At 47.8% G+C, this 23,045-nt stretch overlaps 1 protein-coding gene across 1 annotated transcript in view; it reads right to left on the reverse strand.

Annotated features, from left to right (window-relative positions):
- The window catches only part of LOC137571056 (alpha-1,4-N-acetylglucosaminyltransferase-like), a 44,544-nt gene extending 25,823 nt beyond the window's left edge, over positions 1-18,721 (reverse strand). The window contains exon 1 of the mRNA XM_068279742.1: positions 18,446-18,721. Within this exon, the coding sequence (XP_068135843.1) occupies positions 18,446-18,694 (249 nt within the window). The 5' untranslated portion in view covers positions 18,695-18,721. The remainder of the gene's footprint in view (positions 1-18,445) is intronic.
- Positions 18,722-23,045: the final 4,324 nt, after the last annotated feature.

Consider the following 23,045-nt stretch of genomic DNA (forward strand, 5'->3'; position numbering starts at 1 on the left):
TCTGACGTCATCCCCTCTCATTCAGCGTGTGTGGAAATTGACTTCGGCAGACGCGTATCCGCATTGGCGTCCTGTGTCACACTGCTGTATGTCCATCTGTGGTGCAAGCTGTCTGGACATCATTTAGCGATACATTGGAATACAGTGACCGGAGGAACACCCCATGAGGACAAAAACAGAGCTTCGGGCTTGGAGAACAAACAGCAGGCAACTGCAGCAGAGAGAACGGACTCATCTTAGGACAGGTAATTTATCACGCTCTTGCCTGTGCTTATGAGCTTATGCTATATGCAAACCCCACTAATCAGAGCCGGGACAAGGTCCTCCAGCACCCAAGGCTGAGACACCAAAGTGCCCCCCTCCATCCCTCCCACCCCAGCCGTCACACACTGATTGCTATTAGACTAAGAAGCGCCACAGGGCCCACAACCTCCCCAACACCTTAATATCTAGTTATATGGCTTGCAGTCACTGCCATGTATCCCCTTTTCTCAATTATTTTTGCTTCAAACACAATTAGGAATGAAAGCTGAATGAATTGTGCGCCCTTCCTACACTGCGCCCTGAGGCTGGAGCCTCTCCAGCCTATGCCTCGGCCAGGCCCTGCCACTAATCCCCATGTTTGAATCTATGGGATCGGCTTTTACCTGCCCTGCATGCTGCTTGCTTGCCGCTGTATCTACTGTATATATTGTTTGCTACATTTATATCCGAACGTCTATTTAAGCATTTTTCTGAATAAAAATGATTCCTTGTGCACCAATCAGTACTCTTTGACAAAGTTATTGGTCGGAACTCTATTGTGCGCCCAACATTCTTATTAAAGTACATGATATATTTAACTGACATTTTTTATCGTAACAACCAACAATTTATACAGGAAAATCATGACGATTAACAAGGTTACCCAAACTTTCGCATCCCACTGTAAGTTCAAGAGTATGTGCTTGTGTTCAAGCATGTCTGCGTGTGTGTGTGCGCGTGTTCAAGTGTGTATGTCTGCATGTGAGTGTTCAAGAATGTGTGTGCCTGTGTTCAAGTGTGGAACAAAGAGAGCGTAGGGAGGGTAGCTCAGTGTTGGGCGAACATCTAGATGTTCAGGTTCGGGCCGAACAGGCCGAACATGGCCGTGATGTTCGGGTGTTCGAGCCGAACTCCGAACATAATGGAAGTCAATGGGGACCTGAACTTTCATGTTTTTTAAAGCCTCCTTACATGCTACATACCCCAAATTTACAGGGTATGTGCACCTTGGGAGTGGGTACAAGAGGAAATTTTTTTAGCAAAAAGAGCTTATAGTTTTTGAGAAAATCGATTTTAAAGTTTCAAAGGAAAACTGTCTTTTAAATGTGGGAAATGTCTGTTTTCTTTGCACAGGTAACATGCTTTTGGTCGGCATACAGTCATAAATGTAATACAGATGAGAGGTTCCAGGAAAAGGGACTGGTAACGCTAACCCAGCAGCAGCACACGTGATGGAACAGGAGGAGGCGCAGGAGGAGAAGGCCACGCTTTGAGACACAACAACCCAGGCCTTGCATGCGGACAAGAAGCGTGCGGATAGCAATTTGCTTTTGTCGGCATGCAGTCATAAATGTAATACAGATGAGAAGTTCCAGGAAAAAGGGACCGGTAACGCTAACCCAGCAGCAGCACACGTGATGGAACAGGAGGAGGCGCAGGAGGAGAAGGCCACGCTTTGAGACACAACAACCCAGGCCTTGCATGAGGACAAGAAGCGTGCGGATAGCAATTTGCTTTTTGTCGGCATGCAGTCATAAATGTAATACAGATGAGAGGTTCCGTAAAAAGCGACCGGCAATGCTAACCCAGCAGCAGCACACGTGATGGAACAGGAGGAGGCGCAGGAGGAGAAGGCCACGCTTTCAGGCGCAACCCAGGCCTTGCATGAGGACAAGAAGCGTGCAGATAGCAATGCATTTTGTCGCCATGCAGTCATAAATGTAATACAGATGAGAGGTTCAATAAACAGGGACCAGAAACGCTAACCCATCACAGATGTTCATTGTTCATGTTACTTGGTTGGGGTCTGGGAGTGTTGCGTAGTCGTTTCCAATCCAGGATTGATTCATTTTAATTTGAGTCAGACGGTCTGCATTTTCTGTGGAGAGGCGGATACGCCGATCTGTGACGATGCCTCCGGCAGCACTGAAACAGAGTTCCGACATAACGCTGGCTGCCGGGCAAGCCAGCACCTCTATTGCGTACATTGCCAGTTCGTGCCAGGTGTCTAGCTTCGATACCCAATAGTTGAAGGGTGCAGATGGATTGTTCAACACAGCTACGCCATCTGACATGTAGTCCTTGACCATCTTCTCCAGGTGATCAGTGTTGGAGGTGGATCTGCACGCTTGCTGTTCTGTGGGCTGCTGCATGGGTGTCAGAAAATTTTCCCACTCCAAGGACACTGCCGATACCATTCCCTTTTGGGCACCAGCTGCGGCTTGTGTTGTTTGCTGCACTCCTGGTCGTCCTGGGTTTGCGGAAGTCAGTCTGTCGGCGTACAACTGGCTAGAGGAGGGGGAGGATGTCAATCTCCTCTCTAAAGTCTCCACAAGGGCCTGCTGGTATTCTTCCATTTTGACCTGTCTGACTCTTTCTTCAAGCAGTTTTGGAACATTGTGTTTGTACCGTGGATCCAGAAGGGTATAAACCCAGTAATTGGGGTTGTCCAGAATGCGCACAATGCGTGGGTCGCGTTCAATGCAGTCTAGCATGAATTGAGCCATGTGTGCCAGAGTCCTGCCAGAATCCTCATCATCCTCTTGTGAGCGTTGTGATAGTTGTTGTGATGCATCATAGTCGTCACCTTCTTCCTAGTCTGCTTCTGCTGACCATTTGTGCTGAATTGTGGAAGTCCAATGTGCACCGCTCTGGCCCTCGTCAGTGGTGGCATGAAATTCCTGCTCCAACTCCAGCTGTTCCTCCTCCTCTTCTTCGTCATAGCTGCTGGGGCCAGCGTTTCCTGAGGCAGATGGCCTAATGTTGGTATCATCACGCTGATCGTTTTCTCCTTCAGATTCCCCCAGTTGCATCATGACAACTGTTTCCTTGATTTTCAACATTGACTTCTTCAGTAAACACAGCAGTGGTATGGTAATGCTGACTGAAGAGTTGTCACTGCTCACAAGCAACGTGGATTGCTCAAAATTTTGGAGGACTTGGCAGAGGTCCAACATGTTGGCCCAATCGGATCCACAGAAGCTTGGCAGCTGTCCGGATGTGCCTCGGTACTGCGCCGTCATGTACTGGACCACTGCACTCTTCTGCTCGCAAAAGCGGGCTAGCATGTGCAGCGTAGAATTCCAGCGCGTAGGGACATCACACAGCAAGCGATGGTGGGGGAGATTGAAGTGCTCCTGCATCTTGGCGAGTGCCCCCGAAGCAGTACTGGAATTTCTACAATGTTTGGCCACTCGTCGCACCTTCAACAGAAGATCGGCCACGCCTGGGTATGTCCTCAGGAACCGCTGAACTACTAGGTTCATCACGTGCGCCAGGCAAGGGATGTGTGTCAGCTTAGCCAACCTTAAAGTGCGAATGAGATTACTCCCATTATCACACACAACCATGCCCGGTTTCAGGTCCAGCGGTGCCAGCCACAAATCCGTCTGTTCCTTTATTCCCCTCCAAATTTCCTCCCCTGTGTGCTGCTTATCCCCAAGGCAGATCAGCTTCAGCAACGCTTGCTGACGCATGCCAACAGCTGTGCTGCACTGCTTCCATGATCCTACTGCTGCTGGGTTAGTGTTTCCGGATGAGGTACAGCTTTGAGATGCGTTGGAGGAGAAGGAGTCAGAGAGGTAGGTGCTGCTGTTGTTATCCAGTGAGAGGGACGGCGGTGCAGCTGTTTGCGGCGTGGGCAACACCCGCATCATAGCAGGTAAGGAATCGCTGCCAGGCTCCACAAGGTTCACCCAGTGCGCGGTACGGGAGATGTATCGACCCTGGCCGAACGCACTCGTCCAGGTGTCAGTGGTGAGGTGAACCTTGCAGGCAACGGCATTCTTCAAGCTTCGGGTTATTTTGCGGACCACGTGCTCATGCAACTCAGGCACTGCAGAGCGTGCAAAGTGGTAGCGGCTGGGAACCACGTAACGTGGGATGGCCACTGACATCATGCCCTTGAAGCTGTTTGTCTCCACCACTCGATATGGCAGCATTTCGCAGGCCAGAAGCTTGGCTATGCTGGCTGTTAGTGCCACAGCCCGGGGGTCATTTGCTGGCAATTTCCTCTTGCGCTCAAACATCTCCGAGACAGACAACTGAACCATAGGGCTGCACACTGAAGGGCTGTTGGTTGTTGTGTTTGATGAAGAATGGGAGACCTCAAGAGCACTATTCCGGAAAGTGACAGTGTCAACGTCGTCTGATGTTTGTGAATGTTGTTGTGAACCACGCAATGGCTGGGCTACTGCTGCTGCTGAGGAGGGTCTGGTGGTGAGTCTGGTGACCCCAAGGGAGGCAGTGTTGCTGGTACCCTGTCCTGGCGCCCACAGAGTGGGATGTTTGGATACCATGTGGCGGGTCATGCTGGTGGTGGAGAGGTTGTTAATATTTTTCCCCCTGCTCAGGCGGGTCTTGCACACCTTGCAAATCACCATGGTACCATCCTCACTGCAGTCTTCAAAGAAAGGCCAGACTTTGGAGCACCTGCCTTGCTGACGATTTCTGTTTGCGCCTCTTTTGCGTCTCACTTGAACTTCCACGCTTGTGGTGCCTGAAGTTTCGTGCCGCCTACCTTGTCGCACAAGGCGAACTCGTGCAGCATTGGGTTCTTCAACAGACTCATCTGTGCTGTTGCTACGACGGCGATGTTCTCCTTCACATACAAAATCTGGGTCTCTGTCAACATTGTCCATACCCTCCTCCTCTTCCATCTCCTCAAACTCGTCATATGTGATTGTGGGCCGCCGCCGTGGAGTAGAGCTCCCCAGAACAACCTCTGCGCAGCTCACTCCAACGTCGTCTTCCAGATCTTCTCGGCCGACCTCCTGCAATTGAAACCCCTCCTGCCCAACTTGCTCTGGGATTTGGGTTTCAAAGTCCTCGGACTCACCTTGCATTTCAGTCAACACTAAATGGTTGTGAATCCGGGCACAAAATTTCTGGCTGTTCCATTGACCTTTGAAAGGTGGAAGTTTGTTGGGCTGGGAATAGCTCCTGCGAATACCCCATTGTGTCCTGAGGAAATTCTTCGGACTGGTTATTTGGCAGTTGTGTGCGTGGTGTCGCTGCCGGTTGTGTCAGCTTTGTGCCCACTGGCTCCTTGTAACTGGCTGAGGACTCGGACCTCGTGCGTGATGTGCTGGTGCTGCTTAACCCACTGCTGGACGCTTGAGAGGTCATCCAATTAATTATCTGGTCCTGTTCTTTTGGATTTGTGAGGGTTGATTTCCTGGACAACATGGGCGGTATTGAGTGGGTTTTCTTCGGTGCTCCACTGTGGCCTGTACGTGAACCGTCAGGGGAAACACCTCTTCCCTTGCCCCTCCCTCTTTCACAGGATTTCTTCTTCATTTCACTTATCCTTAAAGTACACGCTGACTGGCAGCAGTACAGTGGCAGTACAGAAATGCTATACAGTGGTGGGTGAGCGGTGTACTACTGTTCCCAGCAGCGACACAGAGCACAATGCTATACAGTGGTGGGTGAGCGGTGTACTACTGTTCCCAGCAGTGACACAGAGCACAATACTATACAGTGGTGGGTGAGCGGTGTACTACTGTTCCCAGCAGTGACACAGAGCACAATGCTATACAGTGGTGGGTGAGCGGTGTACTACTGTTCCCAGCAGAGACACAGAGTGGCAGTAAACACACTGCTATACAGTGGTGGCTGAGCGGTGTACTACTGTTCCCAGCAGCGACACAGAGCACAATGCTATACAGTGGTGGGTGAGCGGTGTACTACTGTTCCCAGCAGCGACACAGAGCACAATGCTATACAGTGGTGGGTGAGCGGTGTACTACTGTTCCCAGCAGAGACACAGAGTGGCAGTAAACACAATACTATACAGTGGTGGGTGAGCGGTGTACTACTGTTTCCAGCAGCGACACAGAGCACAATGCTATACAGTGGTGGGTAAGCGGTGTACTACTGTTCCCAGCAGCCACACAGAGAACAATGCTATACAGTGGTGGGTGAGCGGTGTACTACTGTTCCCAGCATAGACACAGAGTGGCAGTAAACACAATGCTATACAGTGGTGGGTGAGCGGTGTACTACTATTCCCAGCAGCGACACAGAGCACAATGCTATACAGGGTGAGCGGTGTACTACTGTTCCCAGCAGAGACACAGAGTGGCAGTAAACACAATGCTATATAGTGTGGGTGAGCGGTGTACTACTGTTCCCAGCAGCGCCAGCGACACGACTGGGGGGACCCTGGCTAGCCTGGCTGGAGAGAGAACTACCCTGCCTGCCTACCCAAAGCTAAACCCACAGACAAATGGCGGAGAAATGACGTGGATCGGGTATTTATTTACCCGAACTACGTGACCCGTTCGGCCAATCAGAGAGCGTTCGGATCCGAACCACGTGACCCGTTCGGCCAATCACAGCGCTAGCTGAACGTTCGGGGAACGTTCGGCCATGAGCTCTTAGTTCGGCCATGTGGCCGAACGGTTTGGCCGAGCACCGTCAGGTGTTCGGCCGAACTCGAACATCACCCGAACAGGGTGATGTTCTGCAGAACCCGAACAGTGGCGAACACTGTTCGCCCAACACTATGCTCAGCACAGAGACACATCTTGAATGATGAAGGGAAGGAAGCCCAGGGGATCACTAGACTGACAGGGATATTGGGGGGCTCCTTGCCTAATGCCAGTAACTGCCGTCAGGAGTTTACAGTCTAATTTCTGCACCATATTACTGACTTCAGGAGCTTACATCCTAATCCTTGTCTCGTCATGCAGGATGATATAAAACAGTTACACGACATGAGGCAGGGAGTTCACAATAAATTTACTCAGGGGTGGCCTGATTTGAGGGGGGGGGGGAGTTAAGGGAGCAAGAATGCCTGTGTGTACAGGCTTTTACTTTTAAGTTAGCTGGTTCTAGAATGTTTGGTGCCTGAGGCAAACTTGTGAGGATGCGCCCCACCCCCACTATTTGTAATGATCGCACAGCACCACACGATTACACAATGATCGCATTTGCGCCACAAGTTGTAGCTGCGGTGCGACCAGGGATGGTCGTAGTCAGCCAACTTCGCTACGCTGGAACTACGTGAAGTTCTACGCAATTACGCTTTGCAAACTATAGTTTCGAAATCAGAAACTTTGCTACGTTTGCATTTCGTAGACTACGCAGTAAAATGCGGAAGCTTCGCGTAGTGCGAAGCGTAGTGTATGCGGACGCTTATGCCCTTATGCGGAAAAATTTCCGCAATAATCCGCTAAATATGCGCATGGGTGAACTAATATATGCGTACATTCCACCTTCCAATGCGGAATTGTATACGTATAGATGGGCAATAACATTTCTGTGCATGCGCAATCCCTATAGATGCAGTTACCGCACGCGTAGTTGACTTCGCAATACATATGTCAACTACGCGTATTGGGCAGAGCTTCCAATGGTGGTACTACGACTATGCGGAAATATGTATGCAATGTTTTTAAACTTTGTTTATGAACTACGATGCGTAGTTGCGGACTTAAAACAAAAAAACACCCTCAGTATAGGTAGGTATAGGTGCCCCCTGTATAAGAAGCCAGGTATAGGTTCCCCCAGTATAGGTTACCAGGTATAGGTGCCCCCAATATTGGTTGCCAAGTATAGGTGCCCCAGTAAAGGTAGCCAAGTATAAGTGCCCCTAGCTTAGATAGCCAGGTATGGGTGCCCCCAGTAGAGGTTAGCCAGGTATAGGTGCCCCCAATATTGGTTGCCAAGTATAGGTGCCCCAGTAAAGGTAGCCAAGTATAAGTGCCCCTAGCTTAGATAGCCAGGTATGGGTGCCCCCAGTAGAGGTTAGCCAGGTATAGGTGCCCCCAGTATAGATAGTTAAGTATAGGTGCCCCCAGTATAGGTAGCCAAGTATAGGTGCTCCCAGTATAGGTAGCCAAGTATAGGTGCCTAAAGTATAGGTAGCCAAGTATAGGTGCCCACATTATAGGTAGCCAAGTATAAGTGCACTCAGTATAGGTAGCCAAGTATTGGTGCCCCCAGTATAAATATCCAGCAGGTATAGATAGCCAAGTATAGGTGCCTCCAGTGTAGGTAGCTAGGTATAGGTGCCCCCAGTACAGCTAGCCAAGTATAGTCGTCCCCAGTATAAGTAGCCTAGTATAGTTGCCCCCAGTATAGGTAGCCAAGTAAAGGTGCCCCCAGTATAGGTAGCCAAGTAAAGGTGCCCCCAGTATAGGTAGCCAGGTATAGGTTCCTCCAGTATAGGTTGCCAGGTGTAGGCACCCCCTATATAGGTAGCCAAGTATAGGTGCCCCCAGTATAGGTAGCCAAGTATAGATAGACAAGTATAGGTGCTCCCAGTAGAGGTAGCAAAGTACAGTTGTCTCCAGTATAGGAAGCCAAGTATAGTTGCCCCCAGTATAGATAGCCAGGAATAGTTGCCCCAAGTATAGGTAGCCTGACATAGATTCACCCAGTATAAGTAGACAAGTATAGCTGCCCCCAGTATAGGAAGCCAGGCTGACATCCCCCTCCCCCCCCCTGCCACCACTCCTTTACATTCTTGAGTCCTGCACGCTAGACCTCAGACCAGTGGTGACCTGCAGGGCTGCAGTGAAGAGACAGGAGATTGGTTCCCCTGATAATGGCATATATACAGGAAGTATGAACCTCCTGCATATGCAACGCTACGGGAACCACTACACTGTCTGCAGCTGGGTCACCGATGATCTGAGGTCTAGAAAGAGGGTTCCAGGGACTGTGGTGGAGGAGTGGGCCACCAATTTGAAAAGGTAAATGAGCGATGGCTGGGAAGGGAGGGGCCATCAGAATGTCACCCTTCGGAAGTCGCCACCTGACGCAAGTTGTTTGGGCAGCGTCACGGAAGGTCCACCTTTGTATAATCCTGGCTCAAATCTTCTTGCTTTTCTTTAACAGATGCAGAGAATTGCTAATTTATTGTAGTATGCTTAGATGCTGGTTGTTTTTTGTTTTTTTTTATAACAATTATACTTTAAATAACGATAGCACAATATTTCCAACTGCTTAAAGGGCACCTGAACTGAAAGGGATATGAAGGTTGCCATGTTTTTTTCCCTTTTAAACAATACTAGTTGCCTGGCAAACCAGATGCTTTCTTTGGCTGCAGTAGTGTCTGAATTGCAAACCTGAAATAAGCATGCAGCTAATCCAGTCAGATTTAGAAACCGCAACAGGAAATTTGGCCACAAACCAAGCCATGAAAGAAAGGGCAGCGCCATCGGATTATTATATTATTATTACAATGAGCATCAGTGCTGAGAAATTTAGGCACCTGAGAATGGGATTAACGGCCATGATGGGCGCCCCAGTCTACAAATAACGACAATCAAAAGGAAATCTGGGTGCCTGAGGCTGGGGCAATAAAGTGACATTTGAGCACCTGAGGCTACCGATAAAATAGTGGGCACCAGAGCCACCCGGTATGCTAATTGCAGCTATAAATAGTGAGCACAAAGTGGCTGATATTTATAGCCACAATTAGTGCTGCTCGGATACCCCTTTTCAAAATCCGGGTCTGGATACCCAGATATCCGATCCGGGTCAGATATCAGATTTCAAAATGTTCCAATCCGTATCCGGATTGGATATTCGACCTCAGTATCCGGGGTATCCGGGTGGATTCGGATATCCAGATAGAAAAACTGGCCTTTAAATTGCTTTAAAAACGGTTTTTAGGGTAAATGAGGAATGCAGCATCATTATTTTGTAAAGGGGAACACTAATTGATGATGTGGGGACTTAAAATCCTCCCCCCCCCAAAAAAAATGGCTGTCAATTAACATCAGGCCTAGGTTCCAGACAGCGGTCGTGCAACCCACATTGTGTCCAAAGTCCGACTGCACAACTGGGACATGACAGTTTTCAGCCAAGACACCTCTAAAATATTACGCAGCAATTGTGTTTTGAGTTAAATATAGGTGGTATCAGCACAGCAGCAGTAGCCTGTGGCACCTTGGCGGTGTGAGCAGCACAGGCAGCAGGAGAAGGGCAATGCAGCAGCAGCAGGTGTAACGTGTGCCAGTAGCATACCAGATGTGGCACTTGGCACGTGTCACGTGGCACTTGGCCCGTGACACTTGCCACTTGGCAAGTGCCAAGTGCCACGTGACACATGGCAAGTGCCACGTGACACATGGCAAGTGCCACGTGACACATGCCAAGTGCCACGTGACACGTGCCAAGTGCCGAGTGACAGTCAGACAGCCGAGGAGAAGACACTAGTGCACACTAACTGTCACACTGGCACTGCTCAAAGCACAGCAGTTCTGTAGAAAGCTAACACAGTACTACTACTACTCTATCAACTACTAGCACTGACTGCAGTACTACAGTACTAACTACACAATAACAGAGTAATCCTATCCCCTAATCCCTAACCTAACTAACGTATACTGTAGCTATGTAAGACTAAGGAAGCAGGAGGAAATAAATTATATATAAAAGTACAAATTTTATTAATGACCAAAATAAACACACATATATGTAAATCTATTTAAAATTGACCAGAACACACAGGTGGGCCACCATGTCTAGGCCAGATGAAAAAATGTAGGGGATCCCCTAAAAAAATATTGATAGTGCGCAATCCATCAAATATCTTAATGCAAAAAAAGGGGGAAGCGACTCCTAGCAGGTAACATTGAAACAAAAGACCTTGGAGAGAAATATATCATTGGCTCTAAAGGCCAAGTGTCTAGGACCTAAATGGAGGGAAAAAAAAAAAAAAAAAAAAAAAACACATCCTAGTAGAAGAGCACAGGTGTATCAGATACTGGCTGTGTTGCTGCAATGTTTCATTGGTTTTAAGGGCCAAGTGTCCAGGACCTAAATGGGAAAAGACATCCTAGTAGAAAGAGCACAGGTATATCAGATTCCGGCTGTGTGGCTATAATATTTCCAGTGATTTGCAGGATCAAAAGGCTGAATAACGGCTGATAGAGAGATTCAATCCATCACAATAGGTGGTCTTACTGCATATGTTATCACAAAATAATTGATGTGCAGGTCCACAGGTCAGGCAAGCTGTCTCATTTATGAGCTATAACAATGGCCAGGTGCATAGAGGTAGATTGATAGGCACTTGGCCAGGTATGTGGCAAGCACTTCGGGCTAGTAAACAAAAAAATTTTATATTCACAGCAAGCCTGACACATCCGCAAGCCCCAGGAGCAACAAGCAATTCACCAGAGTTAGTGCCCCAATCAGAAGCACATTCTGAGACAGATTCACAGGCAAATGTTTAAACCACAGACATATGCAGGTACAGATGGTGTGATATTAAAGTTGATATAGTTCATTCATGGAACAGTCCGCCAGGGTCATCCCTTCAGCAGCATCAACTTGATGTAGACAAACTCAAAATTCCAGCAAACAACAGCATATAGCAGCATATAGGTGCATCCTAGGAAGCTGTTTCAATGATCATATGGTAAACAGTGGTTACTCCATAGGAGGCTGTTTTCAAGTCACCAGTAGAAATGCATATAATTGAGGTATACTCATCTGAGTAGCTGGTCACTGCAAAGTACATCCACAGGAGCCCATGTGCTGCCACCACAAGTGTGTCTGGTCACAAAGAGAGCCTTAGAGGCCAACCGGTTTCACTGGTGAGATTACCAGCATCATCAGGGCAGGCTCAGAAGTTTTGCCGCCTGTGGGAGAGAGGAGCCGGCCTAAAATGGCACTGGGCGGCCAAAGGATGCTACCACGCCCCCCCATGACCACTCCCACCCCACCATCACAGGATGCAGGTGGTGAGTGAGAGGTGGAGGCAGAGGCGTGATGCATCCAATTCTCCGCATGTACGCACGGCGTTCCCCCCGCGTCCGCATGCGGTGATGCGGATCAAAGGAGGGAACGCATATATGCGTACAAGTGCACGCACAGCGTTTCCCTCGCGTCCGCAACTGCCAAGCGGATCAAGTAGGAGGGAACGCGTATATGCGTACGACTGTACGCGACCCACAGAGACCCCCAAACAGGGCCGCTATGGAAATGCGGCCGACGCAAAAGGGCTCCGGGAACGCTGAGGGGCACGGACTATTAAGACCCCACCCCCTGATCGATGGTAAGGAGAAAGGGTGGCCCGGCTGTCCCGCAGGCGGGTCCCCGGGTCCCCTGGGCCGCCCAGTCGCCATCACCGCCGGAGCGCCACCATAGCCGCGGCCAAGTGTGCCCTGGGGCAACAGGAAACGGGGCAGGGGGGGGAAGGGCAGGGCCACGGGGGGAGGAGGGCAGGGAAGGCCCACAGGCAGGCCACGGGCCAGCAGGCATTAGCCCAGTATATGGTCCATGTCAAGCCAAAGACTGGGCCGACCCCGAGCACCCCCCCAGGGCACATCGGGATATGCGCGCCCCCCCCAGGGCATATACGCGTTCCCTCCTACTTGATCCGCTTGGCGGTTGCGGACGCGAGGGAAACGCTGTGCGTGCACTTGTACGCATATATGCGTTCCCTCCTTTGATCCGCATCACCGCATGCGGACGCGGGGGGAACGCCGTGCGTACATGCGGAGAATTGGATGCATCACGCCTCTGCCTCCACCTCTCACTCACCACCTGCATCCTGTGATGGTGGGGTGGGAGTGGTCATGGGGGGGCGTGGTAGCATCCTTTGGCCGCCCAGTGCCATTTTAGGCCGGCTCCTCTCTCCCACAGGCGGCAAAACTTCTGAGCCTGCCCTGATGATGCTGGTAATCTCACCAGTGAAACCGGTTGGCCTCTAAGGCTCTCTTTGTGACCAGACACACTTGTGGTGGCAGCACATGGGCTCCTGTGGATGTACTTTGCAGTGACCAGCTACTCAGATGAGTATACCTCAATGATATGCATTTCTACTGGTGACTTGAAAACAGCCTCCTATGGAGTAACCACTGTTTACCATATGATCATTGAAACAGCTTCCTAGGATGCACCTATATGCTGCTATATGCTGTTGTTTGCTGGAATTTTGAGTTTGTCTACATCAAGTTGATGCTGCTGAAGGGATGACCCTGGCGGACTGTTCCATGAATGAACTATATCAACTTTAATATCACACCATCTGTACCTGCATATGTCTGTGGTTTAAACATTTGCCTGTGAATCTGTCTCAGAATGTGCTTCTGATTGGGGCACTAACTCTGGTGAATTGCTTGTTGCTCCTGGGGCTTGCGGATGTGTCAGGCTTGCTGTGAATATAAATTTTTTTTGTTTACTAGCCCGAAGTGCTTGCCACATACAGTGTGTGCCTATCAATCTACCTCTATGCACCTGGCCATTGTTATAACTCATAAATGAGACAGCTTGCCTGACCTGTGGACCTGCACATCAATTATTTTGTGATAACATATGCAGTAAGACCACCTATTGTGATGGATTGAATCTTTCTATCAGCCGTTATTCAGCCTTTTGATCCTGCAAATCACTGGAAATATTATAGCAACACAGCCGGAATCTGATATACCTGTGCTTTTTCTACTAGGATGTCTTTTCCCATTTAGGTCCTGGACACTTGGCCCTTAAAACCAATGAAACATTGCAGCAACACAGCCAGTATCTGATACACCTGTGCTTTTCTACTAGGAAGTCTTTTTCCATTTAGGTCCTGGACACTTGGCCCTTAAAACCAATGAAACATTGCAGCAACACAGCCAGTATCTGATACACCTGTGCTCTTCTACTAGGATGTGTTTTTTTTTTTTTTTTTTTTTTTTTTTTTTTCCATTTAGGTCCTGGACACTTGGCCTTTAGAGCCAATGATATATTTCTCTCCAAGGTCTTTTGTTTCAATGTTACCTGCTAGGAGTCGCTTCCCCCTTTTTTTGCATTAAGATATTTGATGGATTGCGCACTATCAATATTTTTTTAGGGGATCCCCTACATTTTTTCATCTGGCCTAGACATGGTGGCCCACCTGTGTGTTCTGGTCAATTTTAAATAGATTTACATATATGTGTGTTTATTTTGGTCATTAATAAAATTTGTACTTTTATATATAATTTATTTCCTCCTGCTTCCTTAGTCTTACATTGATCATATTGAGAAGTCTCAGACTTGTGGAGGATTATCTGTGATAGGAATTTTTAGGACCCATTTGTCTAAATTGTATACTGTAGCTAGTTAAGGCTAATAGCTGGCCAGCAGACAGCAGTTGGCCTGGTCTGTGCACAGCACACACACAGACACATAGCAGCTGCCTGCAGCACACACTCTGACTGTCACGCAATGACATCAAGCTAATTAATGATTTAACAATAGTGTAGTGATAGTGAAGGGGTTAATCACTGAACAGCTACTGGTTTATCACTGTGTACAGCCCTTGCTAGGCCAGCAGCACTGGAGCACACACTCTGACTGTCACACAATGATTGTCACACAATGACATCAAGCTAATTAACGATTTAACAATAGTGGAGTGATAGTGAAGGGGTTAATCACTGAACAGCTTTAGGTTTATAACTGTGTACAACCCTTGCTTAGGCCAGCAGCACTGGAGCATGTCTCTCAGTGAGCATTCAGCAAGCTAGGGTGATATGTCTCATCATGACAGCCCTCCTTATTATACAGGAGGGCTGGCCAGTGTTCCTTTCTGGGATTGGGTGCCAGGGTTTAGGCTGGGAGCCCTCTGATTGGCTCAATGAGGTCAGGTGGGGCTGGCCAGGGTTCCCCTCTGTGGTTGGTTGCTAGGGCTTCTGCTGGGAGCCCTCTGATTGGCTCTAGGACGTCATCTCTTTAGTTACAGTATTTCGGATCCGGATATCTGCAATATCCATGGATATCCGCATTATGCGCCCAAATATTCGCAGATAGCTATCCAGATTTGGGGCCAGGTATCCGGAATTCGAATCCGGTCGGATAGCTGAAAAAAGGTCACCCGGATAGTCGGAATCTGGATGAGCAGCACTGGCCACAATTTGCCTAGTGGGTTGCCTAAGTGTCCGCTATTATATAAGTAACCCTGGGACGACCAAATTTTACTTTATTGCCACTAATCATGTCTTTGCAGCTGGGGGGGGGGTTAAGGGTTAGGCACCACCAAACGGTGGATGGGGGTTAAGGGGTATGCACAAGCAGGGGAGGGTCAAGAGTTAGGTACCACAGGGGTGTGGGGGGGAGGCTTAAGGATTAGGTACTACCTGAGTGGATTAAGGGTTAGGTATCTGTAGTATGTAGTGTGATATTCTACTAGGGGCAATCCCATGCGCCCTTTTTTCTGTAAGCCTTTTTTACATGTACAGTCAGAAACACCTGATCTGTATGCTTGTTTAGAGTCTTTTGCAAATGGTATTAGAGGGAGAGGATCAGTAGGATAGCCAGACAACTGGTATTATTAACCACTTCAGGACGAGAGCAATTTTCACATATCAGCGCTGCCACTTTATTACTACTTATCACACCTAAATGATCTATATATTTTTTTCAGGACAAATTAGGCTTTTAGTGTATGAACATTTTGTTTAGTAATTACCATATTTATTTTATATTCTGTCACGTTGTCTTTCATTTTGGTACAAAATATGCGAACATTTAATTGCTTTTGATTCAGTTTGCGACTAAAAAGAATACAAAAGACATGAGCCTCAACACTAAAACTCTTAAAACTCGATTCTACTACTTATCACAATTAAAATGTTACCACATATGTCTTTTGTAGTTTTGCTAAGAAAGATATAGATTCGTCAAGTTGTCAAAAGTGGTTAAAAAGTATAAAAAAATAAATATAGCAGTCTCCATATTCCTCTCAGTTCAGGTGTACTTTAACCTTCCTGGCGGCAAGCCCGAGCTGAGCTCGGGCTATGCCGCGCAGGAGGATTTCTCAGGCCCTGCTGGGCCGATTTGCATAATTTTTTTTTGTACACGCAGCTAGCCAGGAGGGCTAAAGGGAACCTAAAGGTGGCCACTGGCCAGTTTAACTTGCCTGGGGTTTCTTCCAGCCCCCTGCAGTCCTGATCCCTAACTGTCATTTCACTGCTTTCCCTTCATCCACTGTGCTCCTCTGAAAGCTGCATGCGGGCCACACGTCTTCTGATTGCACTCCTGTGACAGGTAACATTCTGCTCTTAGCAATTTATAAAAACTGCTACAGGCCATGGGCTTGTGATCATGAAGGTGCTCGACCAGGGCTGAAAATGTGCAGTAGCAAGGGACTGTCCCCTTTGGCCAGTTTTTGGAGGAGCATAGGGGGGCTGAAGAGAGAAGAGCAACACAACCAGAAGGACTGTAGAGGCCTGGAAGAAGCTACAGGTAAACTAAACTGACCATCTTTATTCCACTTAATGTTCTCATTTTGAAAGGTTTCTGTAACGAATCAAAAATCACTTTAGTTTGTGAAACTGACGCTTCCATAGCGCAAACTTCCGCGATCTGCGGAGCAGACTGTAAGGTGTTCAGGACAGAAACACTGGAGCAACTGTCACCAGGCAACGGGCCCTTACAGGTGTGAACAGGGTGAGACAGAGACTCATTAGCAGAAGAAATAGCGACATCAACAGGATAAACTTTATTAGGCATATTAATTTTACTTTTGACGCTGCATAGTCGAGAAATTTTCCCCATAGCAGGGTCACAGACGGAAGATCTCAAAGATCTGTTTCTAAATGAAAAAGGATCCCACACATCCTTGAGGAAACCGGCAGACTCATGCCGATCACAATCTGCAGGAACATCCAAGAAACAGACATCAGATCGCACAGATTCAAACTGCTTTAATATAGTGTGCGATCCTACCTATAGCAGGATCCACATAAGCTTTTGTCTCAGGCAATGACATCTGAAACAAATCAAAGGTTCCCTCTGCCCTGGGAATTTTAGTTTGGCTAGTCATTCTGTAACGATTGTGGAATTGTCTCTGTGGTCAGCGCACCAGACGTGCACTGACGCGGCGGATTTCTTCCACAAGCGTATAATTGAGGACACCCAGGCTAGGTGCTATGCACCCACAGAGGGCAATTCCCACCGGCAGATGGCGCTGTGGAGTGCAGGCGAACACAGCCGCTGCACAGCCACAGATGCCAAATGGGAATTGTACAGATCCAGGACAAGGTACAATCAGGCAGGGCTGGATAGCCCACAGGGAACAGAGCAAAGGGACAGAACCAATGTGTGCCCACCAAACTAGTCGCCACCCATCAACGGCGAACACACAACGGCGGAAACGAAGTAGGAAACGCAATCGCAAGAATGGCGATTGCCAAAAGCGACACAAGACTGAGCAGGACAGTGCACAAGGGTAGCAAAGGCACAGCAAATCATACAAAGAGAAAGATAAGGAAAATAACAAACGCTAGCTGAACGCGAACACCGCACTCATTCGCAACAGTGCACGCGTTCGTGCGCGGTCTCCGCGTGTTACGCACAACAGAGACAAGCACGCCTAACTAACCAAAGACAGACAAACACGAAACAGAGAATTCGAGCGCTTGCTTAACGGTTACCTCACCGAGCCTACAGCAAGCGTTCGTATCAGACAAGACAGACAAACGTGAAACAGGAACTAGGCAGAAAGGATCCACCGCTCTTCCGTCAGAGCAAGTGTGATCCAAGCAGAAACACAGATCAGAAAGATCCACAGCCACTACCGCTAGCGGTTAGTGTGATCCAGGAAGACAGATCAGAAGGATCCACAGCACTAGCGCTAGGCGAGTGCGATCCAGGCAGACAGAGTAGCAGAACGGAAGGATCCACAGCACTAGCGGAAAGTGGCTAGTGCGATCCAAGGAGACAAATCAGAAGAGATAGCTGGTAGCAACCGCTGCACCAGCTATACTCCAAGAACAGAGATCAGAACCATTTCCTGTCGACCACCGCTGGGACAGGACAATCGCAACAGAACAAACAAACAGATAAGCAATCCTAACTGCACTGAGGAAACCTGCCTAGTGCAGTTTTCCAGGAATTACTCTAAGATAACTTCAACAAGAAGTAGCATGGCTGACACTCTCTAGGAGTGTTTACTACAAACCCTGAAGGAATGACCAGCAAAGGACTGTGGGTAATCCCAACCTTTATACTGCCAGTCATCACAGGAGGCAGGTAGGGAATTTGCATAATGAATGTATGCAAATTCCTCAGCAGCAAGCTGCAATACTGACAAAAAAGTCTCTCTTAAAGAGACCTGCAGAATGCAGACCTGAACAGTGGTCAAAAAGCTGCCTGTCTGCACAGGCAACTGAGCAGATTCTCACAGTTCCCAAGGCAGTCTAGAAGTGAAGAATGTTACCCCACTTCATATCCATGTGTATACTCAAATCAATTTTCTTTATCCCCTTACCTTTTTAAACCAAGTCATAAGAGGTGTGTTACTAAATAATTCATCCATTCTGAGAGGAAAGAAATAAACATTGAGAAAAGATGAAAGGGATGGAAAATGTCGCCTTGTATTATCCTCCTCTTCCTCTGTGGTGATATCCCCAAGTCCTTTCATGAAGTAGACCACCGGTCTGTCAGGGTAAATGCGAGCTGCTGACTCTATAGCACACAAGACCAAGGATGGTGGCTCCATTCTGTCTGTGGTCTCCATAAACAGGATGCCATTGCCTTGCTTTAGAATAGCAGTTGCCGTAAAACCAACTGAATCTGAGCCAATACCGTTCAAACGGAAGGATTTCATGATATGCTGGTACCCATTTAGGATGTGTATGCTAAAAAAGCTAATACCAGCTAAACAAAACATCAGGCAGAAAATATAGAATATCTTTGATGGCTTCCGCATGGTGGTAGAGTCCAATGACTGAACTGAAACAGGAAGAAAAGCAAGTAAATTAAATTAGTTCCTTATTTAACAAGGCAAAGGGGTGCAGCACGTAAAATGTTTAAGTACCTATGCTGTAATGTGCTTAAAGAGGAACTTTAGCAAAAAGTGGAAAAAATAAATCAGTACAATGCAAAGTGAGAAGTTAAAAATTAGAAGAGAGATCAAGAAATTATCAGACAACTCATCTATCCTGTTTGCCACCTACACTGATCCATATTTGTAATGGGCTAGTCACACCCTTGCCCTCCTACTGGCATTTTTCTTGTTCATACACACAAATTAAACATGTAGCTAGCTACCAGTGGCTGGATAGTGTACTAGTTAAAGCTAAAGGGAACCCATTTAAAAAAAAAAAGTCAGATACTCACCTAAGGAGAGGGACGCTCTGGGTTCCATAGAGCATTCCCTCTCCTCTCCCGGTGCCCGCTGCTGTCCTGGCTCCCCCGTATCGGTATTCGACCGTTTCGGTCAAATACCGCTGTCTCCCGACTGAAGGGAGGCTTCGGAAATGCTTCGGGAGCCCGAGTGCTTCCGAAGACGGGCCGCACTACACTGCGCACGCGCGTGCGCCCTCTATGACACACTCGCATGGGCGCCGCCTATCTTTGGGAGGACTCGGCTCCCGAAGACTTCCGAAGTCCCTGCGGTTGCGGATGCGAACTGGGGAGACAGTGCAGCACGGAGGGCACCGGGAGAGGAGAGGGGAGGCTCATTAGGACCTCTCCTTCCCTCTCCTTAGGTGAGTATCTGACTTTTTTTTTAAAAATCTGGGGTTACATTAGCTTTAAGGACTCTGGACCCCTGAGTTTGAATCTTGGCTGTTCCTGTTCAGTAAGATAGAACCTATTTAAAGAGACTCTGTAACATCAAAAAGATCCCCTGGGGAGTAATCACCTCGGGTGGGGGAAGCCTCCGGATCCTAATGAGGCTTCCCACGCCATCCTCTGTCCCACGGGGGTCTCGCTGCAGCCCTCCGAACAGCCGGCGACAGACCCGACTGTCACTTCAATATTTACCTTTGCAGGCTCCAGCGGGGGCGCTGTGGCTGCTCTCGGCTCCGAACTACACGGAAATACCCGATCTCAGTCGGGTCCGCTCTACTGCGCAGGCGCCGGAAACTTGCGCCTGCGCAGTAGAGCAGACCCGACGGCGATCGGGTATTTCCGTGTAGTCCGGAGCCGACAGCCGTCAGAGCGCCTGCGCAGGAGCCAGGAAGGTAAATATTGACGTCATTTTTCTCGGAGGGCTGCAGCGAGACCCCTGAAGGATGGAGGACGGCGTGGGAAGCCTCATTAGGATCCGGAGGCTTCCCCCACCCGAGGTGAGTACCCCCCAGGGGATTTTTTGACGTTACAGATCCTCTTTAACAGAAGACCTTGGGCAAAACTCACTAGTACTGGTACTGCCTGTAGAACGCATCCTAATGACTGCAGCTCTGGTGCTTTGAGTCTACCAGTAGCAGAAAAGTGCAATGTAAATGTTATTTGTCAATTCCCTTTTGTAATTTTAAAGCTACAGATCAGTGATGAGTGAAAATGCCAATATTGTTTGCATTCATTTTCACGAAAATCATGTTAGATTTGACTTTCGAGTCAAAATACCATCAAAAATCATTTTTGTAATAAGTTTGGGATTTTTCACATTTTTTTGCAAATGTTCTCAGTATTTTTCAAATTTTCGCACTAAAATAACAGATTTTTTGCATTTTCACAGTAAATTTTTTTTTTTTTTTTTTTTTTTGCGTTTCTGAGAATTTTCAGCATATTGGGAACATATAATGTATTTTTGTGAAAATGTTCTCAAAATCAAAAATGCCAATGCGAATATGACTTCGGCAAAAATTTGCCAGTAGCACTGCTTCAGGTACCAGAATGCCTGGTGTCTTCAACTATGTATATATTTTGTGCTTGTGTCTCTAGATGTTCTGATTGTACTGCGTGTTGAAGTACTACTGAATTAAGTTTTTGTATCTAAAGTATGTTTCCCTCTATTGTCTAGTTTGTACAGTACTATGGGGGATGTTGGCACTACATAAATAAAAAGTAATAGCAATTTCAGTGTTTCTTTATTAGGTTAATCACTGGTAAAGTGATGATTTCTTTCTCCGTTTGCCTAAAGCCAACAAGTAACACTTCTGATTAGACGAGAAGTGAGAGTTTTAACAGGAAGTAATGTGAAGCCCTTGCAGATCGGCAACCTCCGGTGGTGAATGGAGGTAATTATAGCTGCTGCCACCGTCGCCCTTGCTGACACTTAGATATATGCAGGAGGGGAGCGCAGAGAGGAGAGCCGGAGGGGGGGAGGACTGTCCCCCCTCCCCGCTGATGTGCAAAGCTCTCCCCTCATGCTGCGACCCCTCCTGCGCCCCCAAAACGGCCATGAGCGGGCCCCAGGGGGGCCCCGAGCCCCCCACGCGGGGGCAGGGGCTGCTTACCCTATTGTTACGCCAGCTAAGGGAGGCTCTGCCCTCCCCTCCTGTAAATAAAGTGGTGGCCATGTTAAAAGCACCGTCCTTGCTAGTCTCTGTGGACTGAGAGCATCTCCAGGCCATATTGTATAAATCAAAAGTTGTTTTTTTGGGTGTTAAACCAAGCGTTTTCACTCATTTCATTGCTCTATTACTGTATTTGATACTTGTATTTAGCTAGCTAGCCAGTGATTAACTTAAGTTAGTTATAGTCAGTGTAGTCCTCAGTGACAGTATACTGACTGATAGAGATGTCCTGAAAGGTTCGCATGCAAACTTATTCACACGAACAACGCGGGTTCGCGTTCGTATCGGATCGCAAACTTTATGCCGGTTTGACCCGCCCCCTATACTACATCATTGGGCTAAACTTTGACCCTCTACATCACAGTCAGCAGACACATGGCAGCCAATCAGGCTGCACTCCTTCCTGGAGCCCCCCTTATATAAGGCAGCAGCATCAACTACGTTCTCACTCTGTGTTGCTGCAGTATTAGTGAGAGAAGGGAGAGCCATTGGAGAGATAGGGAAAGCGATAGTTAGGTCTGTTAGCTTGCTCCTTGCTGATATTTGTTGCTGGAAATGCACCATCAAAACAGCTCTTTTGAGAGCTAATGTCTGTTGCAGCTGGCCCTCGCTAATTCCTATACTGTGCCAGACCCAGCATATTCAGTGCCTAGTGTGACTGCTGCATACTGTTTTTTTTTTTTTTTTCAATGATTTTATTAAGTTTTCAGTTTTCAAAAAAGAAAAGAATACATTAAGGCTAACAACAAAGCCAAATAATTACATAACAATTAACGTAACATTGGACAGTTATCCTACAATAAAACGGATGATAACATAATCACAATGTAAACAAAGGGGACATGCACATTGGAAAGTTTTATAAAGGTGTGCCCCAGAGGATCACGTCCAACTATCTGGGGCATGCATATGAGTAAGGGAAGGGTAGTCCCAGCCTGAGGCTGGGAAAGACTGTGATCTCCGGTACCCGTCGTCCAGTAATAGACGAGCAACCAAGAGGTCGCTATGACGAGCTCAACTGGGGAGTTCAAACGAGGAGGAAAGAACCAGAAGAGAGAGAATGGAGGAAAGAAGGAAAAAAGAGAGAGAGAGAGGAAGAAGAAGAGGAGGAGGGCCATCTCGACTCATAGCCTCGTGATCAAGGAGCTCTCCATGAGAGGATGTTCTAATTGGATCCAGGGGTCCCAAATTTTCTCAAATTTTCTATGGGTATCCCTCAAAATACCGGTCAATTTCTTGTTGATCATAAAGGAGTTGATTCTTGATTTCACCTCACCAATGTTAACAGAAGGTTTTTTCCAGTTGCTGGCAATTGTCATGGTAGCTGCCGAGAAAACAAATGAGGCTAGTTTGTTCTGAGATGAGTTGAGTAGCTCTATTTTTTCATGCAGGAGAGCTTGCCATGGGTTTTTGGGGATAGTGACATGGAAGAGGGATGAGAGTAGAGTAGCCTATAAACTTGGCACCAAAACCTAGTGAGTCTGGGACAGGTCCACCAAATATGTAGCATGTCTCCATGTGACCTGCAGCCGCGGAAGCAGAAAGGACTGGCAGAAGGAAACACCTTAGCTATTCTTGCCGGGACAAGGTACCAGCGGGTCATAACCTTGTAGGCCGCTTCTA

Source organism: Hyperolius riggenbachi, chromosome 4 (genome assembly GCF_040937935.1).
Source record: "Hyperolius riggenbachi isolate aHypRig1 chromosome 4, aHypRig1.pri, whole genome shotgun sequence".
NCBI classification, from domain to species: domain Eukaryota; kingdom Metazoa; phylum Chordata; class Amphibia; order Anura; family Hyperoliidae; genus Hyperolius; species Hyperolius riggenbachi.